General features: G+C 42.7%; 1 protein-coding gene across 1 annotated transcript; it reads left to right on the top strand.

The window, feature by feature from the left end:
* Positions 1 to 1,877: 1,877 nt before the first annotated feature.
* Positions 1,878 to 9,429, top strand: LOC125995948 (leukocyte elastase inhibitor-like). The gene is given in 8 exon segments (XM_049764895.1): positions 1,878 to 1,974; positions 1,977 to 2,044; positions 4,424 to 4,493; positions 4,496 to 4,551; positions 5,137 to 5,254; positions 6,742 to 6,884; positions 6,965 to 7,132; positions 9,379 to 9,429. Coding segments are annotated over 8 exon segments (771 nt in total).
* Positions 9,430 to 20,951: the final 11,522 nt, after the last annotated feature.

Genomic DNA, 20,951 nt, shown 5'->3' with positions numbered 1-20,951 from the left:
GTGGAGGGAGGACTACACTGGTGGTGGGAATGCCCCTCATTCATTACTACTATGTGCCTTAAATATTACTGTGAAAGATTTGTAATTCACTTTGCCCACAATAAAAAAAAAAAAAAGAAAGAAGAAATGGCTCCATAAAAAAATACCCTCAAATAATTGTGGCCTTAACACAGAGCCATGGTACAGCAGGAAGGGCATTTATCTGTGGACTTTTCGGCTTGAGTTTGATCCCCTGCATCTCATATAGTTCCTAGAGCACTACCAAGAGTGATTCCTGTGTGCACAGCTAGAAGTGACTTCTAAGTAACCAGGCATGGCCCCAACAGAAACAAACAGTAAATCGCTCCTACCTTTCTGATTTAGTTACGGCTATTGTTTTCTGATTCCAGATGGGAACTGAGTCAGCGTGTGTTGGTGAGGAGAATCAGAAACACTCTATAGCTGTGATTTCTGATCACAGCGTAGAAAGGAGAGGTGAAGGCTGATAAGGCCCTGGCTGATTGATTTGGAACCAAATTTGTTTGATCTCGTCCTCAAATTGCCCCTGTGCCCATAGCTTCTTACCACCAACACAAACATTTCATGAACAGAAATAGCTGAGAACACATTTGGGGGTTGAGCCATAGCACAGCATAGAGGGCACTTGTCTGGCATACAGCCTACCTGACCCTAGTTGGATCTTTGGTATCCCATGTGGTCCCCTGGACACTGCCAGGAGTAATTCCTGAGCACAGAGCCAGGAGCAAACCTTGAGCACTTTCAGGAATGATGCCTAAGTGCAGTGCCACAGTGAGCTTTGAGCACCACTGGCTGTGGCCCCCAAACCAAAAAAAAAAAAAATACAAATAAGAACACATTTGGCAATAAAACTGTTTACCCCCTAAGAAATGCGGCAGATGTCTGTAAGAGTCATCTCAAATTAGTAGTAGAGGCCCCAGATCCAGAGCTCTGCAAGATGTCAGCTCGAAATGGAGTGCCAAGAGCTAGGTCTACCAGGAAGGTCAGGGAGAGAGACTTAAAGAGGGTTTGAAGAAAGTTGGGTGTGCTTCCAGGCCCTTCTCTCTTTCTCCATCACCTGACAGGGTATTGAACCTTTGCAGGAAGTCCTGGTGGGGGTGGCCCAGTCCTAGGCCTGCCCCTGTTCTTTTCTGCAGCTAAAACAAGGGTACAGTGCTCTAAGACCTCATCCTTCACCCCTCATTCAAGAGAGCAGGTAGAGAGATACCTGGGGCTGGGGTGCTGGGACCAGATAGAAGACACAATCCTGGGTCCATTTGGTCCCACCCAGCTGCAACCTGCCTCCCTGACCAACCTGGAGGTCTTGACACTCCAGGGCTGAGACCTAGTCTATCATGTGTCAAACGCACCTGGGTGTTGCATTTGGGGTTGTGGGTGCCCTTTGGGAAAAGTCTGCTGGTAACTAGCTGGGGTGTGCTGTTGTTTTCATTTTCAGGAATCTCCTTCCAGGGTTGCCTAATGGTGGCTAGTGTGTATTTTGGCCTGTGTGTCACTCTGTAGGAGTTATAGCAGGGACACACAGACCTTGTAACCAGGTCTGTGCCTTCAGGGTCTGGCAGCTTGCAAAGGGCCGCCTATCCTGCTGTCTGGGAAAACTTGGGTAGAGGGAAGGGCACAGGTGGTTGATGGAATATCTCAGGGTCTGTCAGCAGTAAGGTCAGTTCAGTTGCCTAGCAGTCCCAGGGTAGTGCTGGTCCACCTGTCCTCCATGACACTGGGGTCCACCTTCTTCAAAACAAAACCAGCCTGGTAGGCTTTATTGGGTTCTGTCTGGAGCAGGAAACTAGGGCTAAGAAGGTACCCTGTGCCCTTCTAGGCAGAGTGAGCAGCTGAGTCTATCTGTCCCCAGCATGGCAACTATGGATCCCCTGACTGCAGCCAACACAACCTTCGCACTGGAGTTGTCCAGCACCCTGAGCCAGAAGGACCCCACAGCCAACCTGTTCTTCTCACCCTTCAGGTGTCCTCAGCACTGGCCATGGTCTTCCTGGGAACACGTAGTAGCACGGAAGCACAGCTGGCCAAAGTCAAACCCTGACTCCTGGGGACACCTCTGTTCTGCTCACAGTGGGACTGAGGGTACTGGAACTGAATGGTGTTTTTCGCCTGAGACTCCCTGGCCATGGGATGGCATCAGGAGAGGGGAACAGTGCAGGGGTGAGAAGTCCAGTGCCAGTCCCCAGGGGCCAAGTCTGCATTCGGCAGGTCTGTGAAGTTTTGGAAAGTCCAGAACCTTCTCCAGGGCTGGAATTTCCAGGTCTTGCTTTGCTTGTGATGGTTCTACTTTTTCAGTTTAAGGTCACAGAGCGACTGTCACTACAGGGAGTCCCTGGCCATGTTTTGGGTCCTGCTGGCCTCTGGCTATTTCTTTGTCCAGTGATTTCACCAGCGTCTGGCTCTGGGCAAATGTGAAACACCTTGGGCCATGAAGCTGACAGTCCCATAGTAGGAGGGGTGGGTGGGCAGGCCTCAGCTTCCTCAGGTCCTGAGTGTGCTTGAAATCATCTTGGCTCTGTGCTAAGACTTTATTCCTGGTTGTGTTCTCAGGGCTCACTCCTACCTCTGTGCTCAAGACTCACTCCTGGCTCTGGGCTCACTCCTGATTTTGTATTCACAATTGACTCCTCTGTGGCTCATTTTCGCTCTGTGCTCAGTGCTCACTTCTGGCCCTGTACTCAGGGACCTGTGCTCATGGCTGATTCCTGGCTCAGTGCTCAGGCCTCACTCAGGCCTCTGTGCTTAGTGGTCCCTACACAGTGCCATAGGTAAGACCAGGTTGAGTTCCATGCCAGGCAGCACTTGCCCCCGATGTGTCTCTGGCCCTGAGCACTATGATGATAGCCCCAGGCAAGTTCTCACTCTGATCTGGGACCTCCCACAGACTGAGCCCCAGGAGAAGTTGCAGCATCCTTGAGAGTCAGAACTCATCTGGTCCCCCACTTAACTCACCTGTCTCTGGAGGTGTCTAGCCCTGGGTTCTAGGCCATGAACTTATTCCTGTCACAAAGCAGATTCTACATCTGTGTCTCATGAGAGATTGAACTTTCCTTTGCTCTTACAAAAACACTGCCACGTTTTCAAATCCCCCGTTCATTTTTTATCTTCATTATCATTTGCAGAAAGTCACATCTTCTAATCTGATTTCCACTTTGCAACACCTCAATTCTAGCAGCTATGCAAACTCTTCAGACTTTATAAAGTAATTTTCTTCCTCCTCTCATAAGCAAGGCACCGACAAAGCCTGGTAAAACCTGAAGGAACCTCTTGATGTGAAATTGGTTCTCAGGAAATTAAACATTGGCTATATGCTGAGGTGAAAGAAGTTGTTTTTGCATAAGTGACTTTTTATGCTAATCCTGTGCTGAAAGCAACCCATCCAATTGTAATGTCTTGAACACCTGCATAGTCATGATTCTTATTTTAATGACACACATATGCGAAACTTTAGCTTAATTATATTTGATAGCAAGAGGTACAGAATCCGCTCATTTCTACTTTTCCCTGGAAAACTAGAAATACAGATTTGTGTGAACATTTTTATTTATTATTATTAATTCTTTTTTTTTTTTTTTTTTTGGTTTTTGGGCCACACCCTGTGACGCTCAAGGGTTACTCCTGGCTATGCGCTCAGAAGTTGCTCCTGGCTTCTTGGGGGACCATATGGGACGCTTGGGGATCGAACCGTGGTCCGTCCTAGGCTAGCGCAGGCAAGGCAGGCACCTTACCTCCAGCGCCACCGCCCGGCCCCGTTTTATTATTAATTCTTAAATACAAATACAGTTTTTATTCTTTCACATATCTGTGAACTAAAATTATAGCCAAAATAGAGCAAAACTTTCCTTCTTGTTCAAGTGGTATTTTTTCATAAAACGATATAATTTATATTCTTATTTGATCTCTTGAAAAATAATGTATTTGGGAACAGTCGGGTGAGTGCAGAGGGCAAAGTTCTTTCCTTGAATTTATCTGAACCATGTTAAATTCCTGGTACTCCATATAGTTCCTGAATACTGACAGAAGTATTATTTGTGAGCACAACTGGGAGTAGAGCTTAGCACCACCAGGTCTGGACCTCAAACAAACAAGCAAACAAAAATCATGGTTTTAACTGGTAATCATCCCTATATTTATTAATGAAAGCCAATGCAAGGCATTGCATCATCATAATAAATAAATGTGTCCAGGTGCCAGAGCCATATCACAAGTAGGGAGGGCATTTACCTTGCAGGTGGCTACCCGGGTTTGATCCCTGGCATCCCATAAGGTTCTCTGGATCAGCCAGGAGTAGTTCCTCAATGCAGAATCAAGAGTAACCACCAAGTTTTGCCAGGTGTGGCCTCAACCCCCAAAATATATAAACAAAATAAAATAGATAGTTCTGGAAAGAGCATGTCCTTTCATTTAGACTCTTCATTTCGACACTGTGAAGGATATTCATTCAAGATTCCAGAACACTAATATCAATAATCTTGGCACGACATCTTGAAGGTTGTCAACAGGCTATGTGGGGAGAAGACCTACAAGTTCTTCCCTGTGAGTACTTTGAGCTGCATTCTAGAACTCACTAGAAAGTGTCAAGCTTGGTCCTGCACATTCAAGTGATAGATGTCAGTTGAAATATTTATGTTTCCAGCAGAAAAAAATGGCCATTTTTCAATGCTTCTCATAAACTAGAGTCCTGATTCACTGAAAGGGTTTTATTCCCTTTTCCTGGTTGGCAAAGATGAATCAGGATTCATGCTTTGAAAGCAATAGTGAATCCCTTGCTCCCCCCAAGTTCAGCCAGCATTTGGGTATTGATTAAAAAAAATGTTAGATAAAGTTGGAACATGTAAAAAAAATATTAGGTAAAGCTGAGCGAATAATTGATTTGTTTTCTGCAACACTGGAACTGTGTATACTTAAGACAAAGAGAGGATAGGTATATGAATATGTGTCAGTGTGTGTGACAGCCTGTGTGTGCATTTAACCTTATAAATAAGAGAGAGAATATTTGGGTGACAGTGAAATTTATGCCCCTTAAAACAAATTTCCATTGTATTTTGAAGATTTCAGAAAACAGCTTCTGTTGATGTCATTTTATTTATTCAGGGTGATTCTTTATCTTTTGTGAAACAGGAGTTCTTAGATTCGATTCAAAAAATATATGATACTGAGCTGGCTAGCATGGACTTCCAGCATGCATCTGAAGAGGCAAGGCAGGTGATCAATGAGTGGGTTAAAGGTCAAACTGAAGGTAAGTCCTGGGAAGAGTGTCTCTCACCAGACTTGCTTCTGCCCCTGCAGCCTCCCAACAGATTTCCAAGGTAGAGACTGCAGTTGGTGGGGTCAGGGCAATAGTGCAATGGGGAGGACATGTGGCTGACCCAGGTTCAATCCCCAGCATCCTGTAGAACCACTGAGCCTGTCAGGATTGATTTCTTAGCACAGAGACAAATAACCCCTGTTCGTTGCTGAATGTGGGCCACAAAACTACCCTCTTTCTTTCTTTCTTTCTTTCTTTCTTTCTTTCTTTCTTTCTTTCTTTCTTTCTTTCTTTCTTTCTTTCTTTCTTTCTTTCTTTCTTTCTTTCTTCCTTCCTTCCTTCCTCCCTCCCTCCCTCCCTCCCTCCCTTTCTTTCTTTCTTTCTTTCTTTCTTTCTTTCTTTCTTTCTTTCTTTCTTTCTTTCTTTCTTTCTTTCTTTCTCTCTCTCTCTCTCACACACACAACACACACATACACACACAGAAACTGCAGTTTGAAATTTAATAAGAGGCCTTTGAATAAACTATCTACTTCCTCCCTACACGTTCCTCCAAACAATATTTTACAAATTATTTAAATATTGAGTGTAAAAGGGAAGCAAAAGGAAGGATCATTGTGGACTTGTGCATTTAAGTCAACAGACTGTGGTCACACGTTTTTCTTTCCCCAATAACACATCTAAGAAAAAAACTAATCTGCAGGTGCAACAGGGGTCATTTTTCTTGGATGTGACCTGGTCTGGGATGACTCTTTGTCCCCAATGTATATCTTTCTTGTTCTATGGCCACATGTGTGGCACAAGCAGTAGGTGCTTATGGACAGAACTTTGTTTCTGTGGATGACAGTCCTACCTCATGGAGATTTCTCTTTCTTTTTTTTTTTTTTTTTTTTGGTTTTTGGTTTTGGGGTCACACCCGGCAGTGCTCAGGGGTTCCTCCTGAATTTATGCTAGAAATCGCTCCTGGCAGGTTCGGGGGACCATATGGGATGCCAGGATTTGAATCACTGTCCTTCTGCATGCAAGACAAATGTCTTACCTCCATACTATCTCTCTGGCCCCAAGATTTCTCTTTCCAATGATAAAAGAATCTCTCTTTGAGGATCATAAGAATGTATCAATATTGATGATGACCAACATTTCCTGGAAAAATGCTTTTAGTTTCTGAACAAATTATGGCTGCTCACACCACAAGACTCATCGCTGTCACCAAAGAGGAATCTTTCATTTCATACCCATCTGGCTTGCTTTAAAAAAGGCACTTTGTGTTCCAAACACACCCCTTGAGTTGGCTTATTCCATGTAGAAATCCCCAACTTAACCCCTGGTGAAAGAAAAATGGAAATGAATAAACACATTTCTAATTTAACATGATTTTAATACTCAAAAGTGATTTTAGATGGTCAACACTGATCTATGAATTTTACATACACACATAAACACACACTCAAAACACACACTCATACACTTTCTTGTTTCAGGCAAAATTCCAGAACTTTTGACTGAAGGGATGGTAGACAGCATGACCAAACTGTTGCTGGTGAACACAACCTACTTCAAGGGGAAGTGGAAGCATAAATTCCCCATAGAGGCTGCCCATGAGGCTCTATTCACGCTGAATAAGGTGAGAACCATCACTCGCACACGCTACCTCATGCTTGCTGTGCCTCAGTGCTGCATGGCCCCTAATGAGTGACTGTTAAGGAGAGATGCCAGTTGGTGATGATGATGTATCAGACGAACAAATTTTCCGTGGGCTACAATAAGGACCTCAATTTCAGCATGATTGAGCTTCCCTACTTGGGCAACAAATACGACATGATTATCCTGCTGCAGAAGGGCATCGAAGACACGAACACAGGCCTCCAGGAGGTACTAGCAGATCTCAGAATGTTCAGGATTCTGCTTCCTGTTGCCTCAGCTTCTGTTCCCTGATGGGTTTACTCATGTGTCTTGACTTTTCTTTCCTGTTCTTGGTTTTCTCATTTTCATCTTCTACAAATTAAAGTATTTTGGTTCAGCAAAAGTTAGGAAGTATTTTGGGAAGATAGTGGTATGGACTGTGAAGAAAAATCACCTCGTCACTAGCAGGTCATGCCGATAATTTTCCAAGGCCATGGATGGTTGGTTGTTACCAAAAGCAGTTGTAGTTTCATCAAAGATTACTAAATTCTATTCTTTTTTTTTTTTTTTTTTTTTTTTGGTTTTTGGGCCACACCCTGTGACGCTCAGGGGTTACTCCTGGCTATGCGCTCAGAAGTTGCTCCTGGCTTCTTGGGGGACCATATGGGACGCCGGGGGATCGAACCGCAGTCCGTCCTAGGCTAGCGCAGGCAAGGCAGGCACCTTACCTCCAGCGCCACCGCCCGGCCCCCAAATCCTATTCTTAAACACCTTTTCTCAACACAGTTCTTTGGAACTTTAACTGTGAACTGCATTTTTAACAGCTATGGTCCAGAAAGAGACCTGTGAGCCTGAATACAGCTGGTGTCTAAGCAATTATTTTGTATTTTGTTTGAGGATCTCCATTAAAATTATTTAAAATTATTTTAAATGTATCCCCATTATGTAAAATAAAGGAACAGGTGCCTATTATTAAAAAGAAAGGCTCAGAACCACTGGGTTTGGGGTGTGAACCATGCTAAATCAACAACATCTCCTCATTTGGAGTTTGAGATCTTTTCTGACATAGGAGCCAAGCAAGAGAAATGTAAGAGATGCCACCTCACACTATGTGCAGTATGGGTCAGAAGTAGAGTTTCCTGTATCAGCAAATGTCTCAGCAAACTCTACCACTAACTGTAGGACCTTATGACTCCAAGAGTGGATGGATCTTTCCTGCTCATCAACAACCAGAAAAGACTACACGTACTTGGGCCCTCTCTGCCATCTGAGCCTCAGCTGGACCACAAAGTTTCCTCTCATTCATGCCCTTTTCAGCCTGTCTCACAGTAGCTGGGACTTGTGGCTGGATATTTGCTATGATAATCTGGGAGACTCCGAAGAGAAAAATCAATAACCCAGAATATCCGCTCAAATCCATCCCAGAACCACATAGTACCTGTTTGTAAATAGAGGTTCTTTTTAAAGTTCCAAGTTCAATTATATGGATTCTTGGGCACAAAATGTAGTCAGTTCCATCAGGCTGCATATGACTTTGCATAAAAAATAAAAATATTTTGTGAACTAAAGCTTATTAAATACCAGCACAGACATAGAAAGACAAACACACATATACATGCACATTTGTATAGAAACACACACATCATAAAATCCCAAGTGTAGAATTTTTCTAACAAAAAGTTAAGAGCACCATCTTCTGGAGTCCGAAAGTGGTCAAGATGCTTGCTTTTGTGTATGACTAATACTAATTCAATACTAATTCAATCTGTAGTCCACCCATCACTTCCAGAAGTGATTCCTCCGCATAAATCCAGGAGTATACTCCTGAGTATTGCCAAGTGTGGCCCCAAATTAAAACCTTCCAGATGTTTTCAGTGTTATAACCATGGAGTTGGACACATGGATTTTGTCTGGGGCTATGTCTTCCATGGATCTTGACTATGATGTGGCTGTTGACAATATGCTGAGGCAGAAACAAATTCCTACACTATGTCAACTCTCCAGCAGGAGCTATAATGACAATCATAGGGATCCAGGACCAGCAATGTTTTATAAAAAGGTGGTGCTAGCAGTCTGGCAACAGCACTGGGAGGATGAGGGAGGATGGGGCCCATGCCTTATTTATTTTGATTCTCCTGAGCAGGAGTCCCCAAATTTCATCACTGAGCCACATCAGAAAAATCAGAAACACATTTGAGGTGACTGTGAGGACTTTTTCTCCTTTTCTCCTGCTGCATTAAGACTATTCTTTAAAAAAAAAAAAAGACTATTCTTTAAGAGGGCCAGAGTGATAGCACAGTGAGGAGGCACTTGCCTTATATTTAGACAATCTGCATTTGGACATATCAGGAATGCCAGCCCTCACCTGGAGGAGCATTGCTCAAGCTGCCTGTTCCATGTGGTCACTCTTGTCTGGTCCCCTGACTGGGTTGTACCCACTTGACTCCTGAACTCAGATGCTTTGTCCAGCTGCATCATGGGGCCTTGTGTTTCAGGAACAGGGCTGTACCAGTGTTCAGGTGCAGGAAAGTGGAGGCATGTCTTAGAATGTGGGGCTACTGACCTCCTGAGTCCTCATTGGCAGGGTGGTCAGCTGTGTTTGTCTTCTGTCTGTGAGAGCAACCAACATGACCTTCCCTGCCCCCCCCCAGCTGTTCTGTGCCCTGAGCAATGAGGATCCCATAGCTAACCTGTTCTCAACTGAGCTCCATCAAGTCCCTCAAGGGCCACATGCTGAAGATTCTCTTCAAGGACCTCAATACAGTCATTCTGCTTCATATGAAGTGGACCAAGATTTGATCCCCCAGATGCCATATTTTTCTCTGAGCACCACCAGGAAGGAGTGACTCTTGAATGACTGCTGAGTGTTGATGTGTATGTGTGTTGGCAAAAGTTATTTCATGAGCACAGAACAGAAGTAACCTCTGAGGACCATGGGTTGTGGACTCCCAAAACAAAATAGCAGCAGCAACAAAAGAATCTAATCAGGCCAATCACCATTTTCTAGAACACTCTATTTTGAGCTCCAAAGTCTTTCATCAATGTGTGGATTGCCTGAGGGAAGGGACACTGAGGACCATGCTTAAAGTGCCCTCTCCCAATCATGGGAGCATGGGAATTCTTCCCTTCAGGGACAGTAGAACAGGAGGAGAATTTAGGAAATGGGGCTCCCCTGACTGTCTGAGGCAACCTGCAGCACCCACAGCTATTGCTCTGAGGCCTCATATTGCCACCCTGTGGAGAGACCAGGAATGAATCCAGAAGCAGCTGACCCTGCTCCAGAGCCTTGGCAGGGTGTCTTTGGGTCAGTTAGGTTGTTGATCCTAACAGTGGTGGGCAACCTTTTTTTTCAATTGAGCCAAATCTCACCAAAACCACGATAGAAATTTATTTTGAGAGCCACATTTTTAAAGCCTAAAATACATAGGATTACACTATTTTTAGTTTCAAGAAGTTTTTATTGAGAATATTCTGCATGAGAATATTCTGTATCCACATAGGTCGGGAGGATACAAATAACACCACTAATAAAACAAAAAGTTTAGAACGATATTATTTATCGATAGCGTCAAATCCCGTGAAATTTGTCTTACAGTGTAGAGAAAATTACATCCTGACAATGACTGACAAAATCACAAATACTAATGAGAACATTGGCCTTGGTTCTGATCAGAGCTGTGTGGAGCCAGCGGCAGGGGCTGCACACAGGACGCGCACTGACAGAGGCTAGGAGCAGAGTCCTGACTCCTGGAGCGCATTAAAAAGTGGAAAGAGCCGCATGTGGCTTGCAAGCAGCGGTTGCCGACCACTGGCCTAAGGTGTCTGTGTCATGAGCCCTTTGGCACAGGTGTGTGTGTTGGTAGGGGTTATTGTGTCATCTGGAAGACTCTAAGTCTCAATGATGTATGTATGTGCTTTAGTTTGTGTTAATGCATTTCGTGTGAGTGTAGTGTGTGTGTGTGTGTGTGTGTGTGTGTGTATCTGTGTGCATAAATGTGTTTGAGTGTGCTGACCATCCCTGATACAAATAGAGCGGGATTGAATGCCTTTGATCCTTGAAAGATAATTTTATGGTCCCACGGTGTGAAATTGATTCTCTTTTAAGTAGTACCGGAGTTCTTGTATTTTTTTTTTAATAATAGTAATTTTTGAAAGAAGGGACCATGATTTTCAGAGTTACTCAGACTCTCAGCTGACAAAGTCCGAACCCAACAGAAGAATACAAGAATAAAGAGAGAAAGTGCAACTTCACCTCTGAGTGTCTTAAGATCTGATTCCATTCTTGCTGAATTCATGCACACAATCTTCTTTACCAGGGACCTTAAGAATTTTCTTAGTGTCTAAACTAAGCAGGGCATGACAAATTGTCGCCCAATATTTGATACCACAGCGGAAGTAAATTTTTTTTTTGTTGTTTTTGGGTCAGACCCGGCAGCACCCAGAGGTCACCCCTAGCTCTATGCTTATACATCTCTCCTGGCAGGTTCGGGGGACCATATGGGATGCAAGGATTTGAACCACCATCCTTCTGCATGCAAGGTAAACGCCTTACCACCATGCTATCTCTCTGGCCCCAGCGGAAGTAAATTTTTGTTGGATTTTTTTTTTTTTTTTTTTTTGGTTTTTGGGCCACACCCGGTGACGCTCAGGGGTTACTCCTGGCTATGCGCTCAGAGGTCACTCCTGGCTTGGGGGACCATATGGGACGCCGGGGGATCGAACCGCGGTCCGTCCTAGGCTAGCGCAGGCAAGGCAGGCACCTTACCTCCAGCGCCACCGCCCGGCCCCGGAAGTAAATTTTTATGCTGATCTTGTGCTAAAAGCAACCCATCTAATTGTAATGTCTCAAATACCTTATTAGTCATGATTCTTATTTTGATGAGATCATTAATGAATTTTTGAGATTTTGTTGATTCTTATTTTGATTCTTATTCTTCTGAGAAACTTTGGCCAAATTATATTTGATAGAAAGAGGCCCAGAATCTGATTTTTATTTCTCTTTATGGAAAGGAGAAAAACAGATTTATATAAACATTTTTATTAATTATTATTAATCCTTAAATAAAAATAAAATATTTTATTTATTCATTCACATATTTGTGAACTACACTTATAACCAAAATGGAGTAAAAGTTTCTTTTCATGTTCAAATGATAATTTTACATAAAAATTTATCATTTATAGTCTCATCATTAGTGCTCTTGAAAAATAATAATGTATTTGAGAACAGGATAAAGAGTACAAGCCCTATCTTGTACCAGAATTTAGAGGGAAGGCTTTTAGTTTTTCTACATTGAGGATGATATTTGCCATTGGCTTGTGGTCGATGGCCTTAACTGTATTGAGAAATGTTCCTCTCATTCCCATCTTGTTGAGTGTTTTTATCAAGATTGGGTGTTGGACCTTATCAAATGCTTTCTCTGCATCTATTGATATGATCATGTGGTTTTTATTTTTCTTGTTGTTGATGTTGTGTATTATGTTGATAGATTTATGGATGTTAAACCAGCCTTGCATTCCTGGGATGAAACCTACTTGATCGTAGTGGATGATCTTAATGAGGCATTGAATCCTATTTGCCAGGATTTTGTTGAGGATCTTTGCATCTGCATTCATCAGCGATATTGGTCTGTAATTTTCTTTTTTCGTAGAATCTCTGTCTGGTTTAGGTATCAAGGTGATGTTGGCTTCATAAAAGCTATTTGGAAGTTTTCCTGTATTTTCGATTTCATGAAAGAATCTTGCCAGGATTGGTAGTAGTTCCTCTTGAAAGGTTTGAAAGAATTCATTAGTAAATCCATCTGGGCCTGGGCTTTTGTTTTTGGGCAGACATTTCATTACTGTCTTAATTTCCTCAATAGTAATGGGTGTGTTTAGATATGCTACATCCTCTTCATTCAATCGTGGAAGATTGTAAGATTCCAAAAATTTATCCATTTCTTCTAGGTTTTCATTTTTAGTGGTATAGAGTTTCTCAAAGTAGTTTCTGATTACCCTTTGAATCTCTACCATATCAGTAGTGATCTTTCCTTTTTCATTTCTAATACGAGTTATCAAGTTTCTCTCTTTCTTCCTTTGTTAGTTTTGCCAGTGGTCTATCAATCTTGTTTATTTTTCTTGTTGTTGATGTTGTGTATTATGTTGATAGATTTATGGATGTTAAACCATCCTTGCATTCCTGGGATGAAACCTACTTGATCGTAGTGAATGATCTTCTTGATGAGGCATTGGATCCTATTTGCCAGGATTTTGTTGAGGATCTTTGCATCTGAGTTCATCAGGGTTATTGTTCTATAATTTTCTTTTTTGGCAGCATCTCTGTCTGGTTTAGGTATCAAGGTGATGTTGACTTCATAAAAGCTATTTGAGAGTGTTCCAGTTTTTTCAATTTCATGAAACAGCCTGGCCAGGATTGGTAGTAGTTCCTCTTGAAAGGTTGGAAAGAATTCATTAGTGAATCCGTCTGGGCCTGGGCTTTTGTTTTGGGGCAGACATTTGATTATCATTTTAATTTTCCTCAATGGTGATTGGGGTGTTTAGATATGCTACATCTTCCTTATTCAGCTGTGGAAGGTTATAGGAGTCCAAGAATTTATCCATTTCTTCCAGATTCTCATATTTGGTGGTATAGAGTTTCTCATTTAGTCTCTGATTATCCTTTGAATCTCTGCAACATCTGTAGTGATCTCCCCTTTTTCATTTCTAACATGAGTTATCAAGTTTCTCTCTCTTTGTGAGTTTTGCTAATGGTCTATCAATCTTGTTTATTTTTTTTTCAAAGACCAACTTCTGCTTTCATTGATCTGTTGGATTGTTTTTTGGGTTTCCACTTCATTGATTTCTGCTCTAAGCTTTGTTATTTCCTTCTGTCTCCTTATTTTTGGTTCCTTTTGTTGATCAAAACAGAACTAGCCCTGTTTTAGGAAAATGTGGTGCTAGCAGTTTGAAAACGGCACTGGTATGATGGAGTATGAAGGGGCCTATGTTTAATTTAGCTTGATTCACCTTGATCATAAGTTCCCAGGTGTTGAAAAACAGTTTAATTATTGAGTCCAGATGGTTGTAGATGATGGTGAGATGAATGGATAGAGGGGCCTTTCTCTGCTGACCCTGGGCCACACACTTTCAATCCCTTCTTCCAGCAGGCAGGTCTAAGTGTTCAGAGTAGCCATGAGGAAACGATCCACAGACAATCAGGTTTCAGGATACATGAAGCTTCATTCAAGACCCTAGCCACATAAGGTAACCTTTTAAGCAGCCTATTCCAGCTGTCCAGTCATCTTAACATGTTTCTTCTCCCTCCATCTTCCTTCTCCCTCCATCTCTCTTGCTCAATCTCTCCCCAACCTCATTCCCTGCCCCTAAGGCAATCCTTTTGTTACCTTCCAAAGACCCTCCCAGAAATGGGCCCATCAGGTAAGGTTGTGCAGAAGATGGGGGTGGGTGACACCCAGGTTCATCATGAGCTACATCAGAGGGATGAGAAACACATATGAGGCGACTGTGAGGGCTTCTTGTCCTGCTACATTAAGAATATTTTTCAGGGGCCAGAGAGATAGCATGAAGATAAGGCATTTGCCTTTCATGCAGAAGGTCATCAGTTCAAATCCCGGAGTCCCATATGGTCCCCGCAGCCTGCCAGGAGCAATTTCTGAGCGTGGAACCAGGAGTAATCCCTGAGCACTGCCGGTTGTGACCCAAAAACTACACACAAAATAAAGAATATTCTTCGGGGGCCGGAGAGATAGCATGCCTTGCGTGCAGAAGAATGGTGGTTTGAATCCAGCATCCCATATGGTCCCCGAACCTGCCAGGAGCAATTTCTGAGCATAGAGCCAGGAGAAACCCCTGAATGTTGCCGGGTGTGACCCAAAAACCAAAAAATAAAAAGAGAAAAAAAAAGAAAAAAGTAAAAGAATATTCTTTGGGGTCGGTGCTGGAGCAGTGAAGAGCTGTGTTCAGGCTGCCTGTTCCATCTTACCCCTCCATCCTGGTCCCCTGACTGGGTCTTCTGACCCAGATTCTGTGTTCATCTGCATCTGGAGGCCCTTTATGCCTCCAGGGATAGGGTTATACTGATGTTTGGCTTCAGAAAGGTGAAAGGAGTGTCTGAGAAGGTGGAGCCATGAACCCCATGAACCCTCCTCAGCATGGTAAGCAGCTGTCCTTGTCTTCTGTATTTGTGTGTAGCCAACACAGCCTTCATCCTAGAGCTATTCTATGCTCTGAGCCATAAGAATCCCATAGCCAACCTGTTCTCAACTGGGCTCCATCAAGAACCTCAAGGCCCTGTGCTGGAGCTTCTCTTTGGTCATTCTGCTTCATATGAGGTAGACCAGGATTCAATTGCCAGATTCCATATGGTTCTCTGAGCACCATCAGGAATGAGTGACTTATAAGTGACTGCTAAGTATGTTTGTGTGTTTGTGTGTATGTGTGTGTGTCGGAAGGGGTCACTGTATGATCACAGAGCCAGAGCCCCTGAGCACCAATGTGGGTGTTCCCACATAAGAAAACAAGAAAGGAAGCAAAAGAATCCAAGACAGACCAATTACCATGTTCTAGAACTCTCCACTTTGATCTCCGAGGGCTTTCTTTCATGTGTGGTTTGGGGCTCAGTCAGGCTGAGGAGTGGGACACTGAGGGCAGTCTTAAAGTACGACTCCCTGTGGGAATTCTTTTCTTCAGAGACAGTAGAACCGGTGGAGAACCTTGAAAATGGCACTCCCCTGGCTCTGTCTCTGGGGCAGCCCACAGACCCACAGCCATTGGTCTGCACCCCCTACTGCCACCATGTGGAGGAACCAGGAACAAAGCCAGAGGGAGTTGACCCTGCTCCTGAGCCTTGTTGGCAGAGTGTTTGGGTCAGTTGGGCTGTTGCAAAGAATCAGCCTAAGGGCCCATATCAGGGACACTCAGGAAGGTTATAAGCCCTACAGGCACAAGTTTTTCTGTGTGTTGGAAGTGGTCATTGCGTCAGCTGGGAGACTCTGAGTCTCAACAACATATATGAGTGTGTTTGTATGTTTGTGTGAATGTATATGAGTTTGAATGTATGTGAGTGTGAGTATAGTATGTGAATGTGTTATTGTGTATGAATGTGAATGTATGCGTGTGTGACCCAACCATGATAAGAACAGAACAGGATTGAAGGTCTTTGGTCCCTGAATGATAGTGGCATTGTTTTATGGTGTGGAATCAATTCTCTCTAACTAGTCCTGGAGTTCCTGCATTTCTTTTAAATAACAGTAATTTTTGTATAAAGGAACCATGGTTTTGCAGATTTATCCAAAGTTGACTTTCAACTGACAATGTCCAAGCTGACAGAAGACAAGAAGCAAATTCATTTCAGAGTGTCTGGATCTCTGATGCTATTTTAGCTGAATTCAGGTACATTCCTTCTTCAACAAGGACCCCAAGAATTCTCTTCTTGTCCAAACCAAACAGGATGTGACCTATTGGTACCCAATGTTTTGGACCACCGCTGAAGATAAACTATTTTTCTCTGCCCTTTTTCTTCTTCTTTTTTTATTATTTAGCTGCATGAATAGGACATTGTCAGAATGCCAGGGACCCCATTGTAAAGGAAGACTTAGTTAAGAAGACAAAAAGGTACACAGAAAAATAGGACAAAACAACTCTATGAAAAAAATACTTTCTCTGATGATAATGATTTTATAGATGATATGGAAACAAATATAAAGAAAGAAGCCTCCAAAAGGCCTTTAATAACAATAAAAGTTCAGGGAAAGGATATATTGAGCTTATAAATTCAAGAACTGATGTTTCTTACATTGCAAGAGAAGACTGGCCCTCTTCCTAGACTATTCACTTTACATCTTCTTCCTTGATGGGCCTAAGATTGGCTAATAATGTGGCAAAAAGTAGAAAAATCTTAACATGGGAGGATGGTGAAGACAAGGGTACTTTCCAGCCTTATATTTGATCTACCTTACCATTTTTTCTGTGGGGAATCGCTATGCAAAAAGAAATGGATCTGGCCATTATGAAACTCAACATTTACAAAATGAGCAAAATTATACTAGGAGCCCCTGCTCAATATTATTCAGAAACCAGTGTTGGGTAGAGCAGTGGCCCTTATCTATAAAAAAAGTTACAGACTGGGGCCGGCGAGGTGGCGCTAGAGGTAAGGTGTTAGCCTTGCAAGCGCTAGCCAAGGAATAGACCACGGTTCAATCCCCCGGCGTCCCATATGGTCCCCCCAAGCCAGGGGCAATTTCTGAGCGCGTAGCCAGGAGTAACCCCTGAACATCAAACAGGTGTGGCCTGAAAAAACAAAAAAAAGTTACAGACAGTAAAACAATTTGTGCAGTTAAATATATGGAAATCAGGGCCAGGAAGGTGGCGCTAGAGGTAAGGTGTCTGCCTTACAAGCGCTAGCCAAGGAACAGACCGAGGTTCGATCCCCCGGCGTCCCATATGGTCCCCCCAAGCCAGGGGCGATTTCTGAGCACATTGCCAGGAGTAACCCCTGAACGTCAAATGGGTGTGGCCCAAAAAACCAAAAAAAAAAAATATATGGAAATCAACAAAGAGAAGATCAAAAAAATAAAATTAGTCGCTCTTAATTATTTTCTTTATTTTTTTCAGCCAATCTCTGTCAAATTTTGTGTTGCCCTTGTTTGTCATGCTGTGTTCTGTGTTAATCGAGAATTTAATTCGAGTTCAGAAAAAAATGTGGCTTTTTTTTTCCATTCTTGTGGTTGAGTATTGTGTATATATTTTAGTCTGTAAACAGTCCAGTTAAGAGTGGAAAATATCTGTAAACTCCAGACAATTCTCAAATGGCCATCAGGACTTAAATTTGTTCTAAGAAAATCTGAAATTTCCAGTCAATATAAGCTGCCTTTCTATCAGACTTAGAAGGCAGCAGAAAAAATAAAATGAAGTCATGTGTGTGGCAAGCAAAAAGGGCCTGGATTTTGAGTTACCCAGTCCAGGGTGTGGGCAGGAGATCCTCTTGGTGCAGATGCTGCTAGTTCTAGCCACTGCTTCTGTAGCTCTGCTGCTGCATGTCCCAAGGGAAAAAAACAAACAAACAAACATGAGTTTACCCCCTTCTCTTCTTTCTATGCAAGCTGCAAATCTGTGAGTATTTCCATGAGAGCAGTGAAAGAGAGTATGTAGAAACAGACAGTCCAGGCTGGATGGGACAAGTAGTGAACAAAGATCAAGGCGGTAGTCCCAGCCTAACCCCTTCAAAGTATGGGTTAGATTATACCAGTTTCACTGATTAGACCAGCAAAGAGGTGCTTTGGGTAGTAAAATGGAATTATTAAAGCATTGAGCTTTTGAGACTTGTTAAATTCAGGCCTAAAAGAGTTAAAATCCCATGGGCCCGGAGAGATAGCACAGCGGCGTTTGCCTTGCAAGCAGCCGACAGAGGACCAAAGGTGGTTGGTTCGAATCCCGGTGTCCCATATGGTCTCCCGTGCCTGCCAGGAGTTATTTCTGAGCAGATAGCCAGGAGTAACCCCTGAACACCACTGGGTGTGGCCCAAAAACCAAAAAAAAAAAAAAGTTAAAATCCTCCAGAAAAGAAGAAAAAAATTAAAAGACAAGATGCAACTTCACTGCTGAGTGTTTGAATCTCTGATCCCATTTTCACAGAATTTATTCACACCTTCTTAAGCAGGGACCCCAAGAAATCCCTTAGTGTCTGGACCACGTATTTTCTGACACTCGACGAAACCTCAGGATCAATCTTCCCACTCCAGGCTTCCATTCAGTGGAACAGAAAGAATTCCTTTGACTCTATACGACACTGATCAACCCTACACACAGTTCAGCCCTCAACAAATAGAAGTACTAACGCCCAGTGGGGAAACTCAGGCTGAAATGTGGCTTTAAAGTGGGAGCAAGAGCTTTACTTGAGTACTTAGAAGAATCTTAATTACTTAGAAGTACTTAGTACTTAGAAGAATCCAATGGTCTTGGGGAGAGCCTTAGATTGTGCAGACACTTCCCAGTAGTTGACTGAGGGGCCCTTGACCCTCTCAGCTAAGCCAAACTCTGGAAAATGTGTCCCTATATTAGTGACCTGGAGGTGAAAATAGAAGGCCAAGGACACAGGTCATAAAACACATGAGGACCTAGAACTCAGCTTTCTTCGGGGTTCTGCATGTCCATGGATCAAGCCTCTGCCCATGCTCTTGACTCCCCTTTTCTCTCCTGACATCAGGAGAGATGCCTGATGGGCATCTGGAGCCCATAAGGAGGTAAAGTTCTGGACCTCACTGAAGTGTCAACAAATCACAATCAACACAAATCAACAAATACATTTTTCTCCCTTCTTGCTCTAGCTCTTTTATGCATTTTTCCTTTCTTTATTTTTTGTTTGGGGCCACACCTGGCAGTACTCAGTTTTTACTCCTGGCTCTGTGCTCAGCAATCACTCCAGGTTTATTTGGGGCACATTATTGAATGTCAGCTATCAACCCCTGGTTGACCTGTGCAAGGCAAATGCTCTTTGCACATTTTCTTCACAAACAAGTTTTGAGTCCAAACCATAGACATCTCCACTCAAGCTATTTATTTTCACATTAAATATAAGCATACCTCAGGGACGAGGAAGGGGTGAAGGGACAGGTCAGTGGGTAAAGTACTGGTCTTGATAGGCTGGACTGGGTTTCATCCCTGATACCATAGAGGTCCTGAGGCCTGTGAGGATTTATCTCTGAGCACAGAACCAGGACTAAGTGTTGAGCACACAGGGATGGCCCTAAAACAAACAAATAACAACCCCCTTCACAAGTGCAACATTTTCACCACCAATTCCCTTCATCTCCATCCTCTGCCTCCCCTTGCCTGCATTCAAGACAGGCATTCTATTTCTCTCACTCACTATCATTGTCATGGTAGTTGACAGTGTAGTCATTTTTCCAACTGAACTCACAACTTTTTGTGGCAAGCTTCATATTGTGGGTAGGACCTTTCAGCCCTCATCTCTATTATCTCTGTGTATTATTACAATAATGTTTTTTACTTTTCTTAAAACCCATCGATGAGAGCCACTATTCTGTGTTTATCTCTCTTCTTCTGACTTATTTCATTCAGTACAATATATTTCATGTTTATCCATGTATAGGAAAATTTCATAACCTCATATCTTCTGATGACTGCATAGTATTTCATTGTGTATGATTACCACAGTTTCTATAGTCACTCATCTGTTATTGGGCATCTGTGTTGTTTCCAGATTCTGACTATTGTCAATAGCTCTGCAACAAATATAGGTGTGCAGAAGGCATTTTTGTGTTGTGTTTTGTGTTTGTAGGGTATGTCCCTAGGAGTGGTACAGCTGGATCATATGGGAACTCAATTTCCAGTTTTTTGAGGAATCTTCATATTGTTTTCCATAAAGGATGAACTATATAACATTTACATCAGCAGGAAATAAAAGTTTCTTTCTCCCCACATCCCTGCCAGTACTGATTGGTTTTTGTTTTTTCAGTCTCTGTGGCATGAGATGGTACCTCATTGTTGTTTTGATTTGCATCTCCCTGATGATTAGTGATATGGAGCATTTTTTCATGCATTTTTTATTTTGGCCATTTGTGTTTCTTCTTTGAGGAAGTATTTGTTCCCTTCTTCCCATTTATGAATGGGGTTAGATAATTTTTCTTGTTAAGTTCTAAAAGTACCTTGTATAACTTAGATATGAGTTCCTTATCTGATGGGTATTGGGTGAGTAGTTTCTCCCATTCTGTGTGTGGCCTTTTATATTTAAGTCACTATTTCCTTTGAGGTGCAAAAGCTCCTCAGCTTAACATAGTCCCGTTTGTTTATCTCTGTTTCCAATATTTTGGACAGTGATGTTTTGTCCTTGAAGAAGCCGTTAGTCTCAGTCTCATGGACTGTTTTACCTACATGTTCTTCTACATACCTTATGGTTCTGGGTCCTTATAGTATCAAGGTCTTTTGGGTTTGACTTTTGTGCCTGGTGTTAGATAGAGGTTTGAGTTCACTTTTTTGCATGTGGCTGATCAGTTGTCCCAACACCATTTATTGAAGAGGCTTTCCTTGCTACATTTTGCATTTCTTGCCC

The sequence above is a fragment of the Suncus etruscus genome, chromosome 18, assembly GCF_024139225.1.
Source record: "Suncus etruscus isolate mSunEtr1 chromosome 18, mSunEtr1.pri.cur, whole genome shotgun sequence".
Lineage (NCBI taxonomy): Eukaryota > Metazoa > Chordata > Mammalia > Eulipotyphla > Soricidae > Suncus > Suncus etruscus.
Note: the sequence above shows the minus strand (reverse complement) of the source record. Positions and strands in the feature narration are given on the sequence as shown.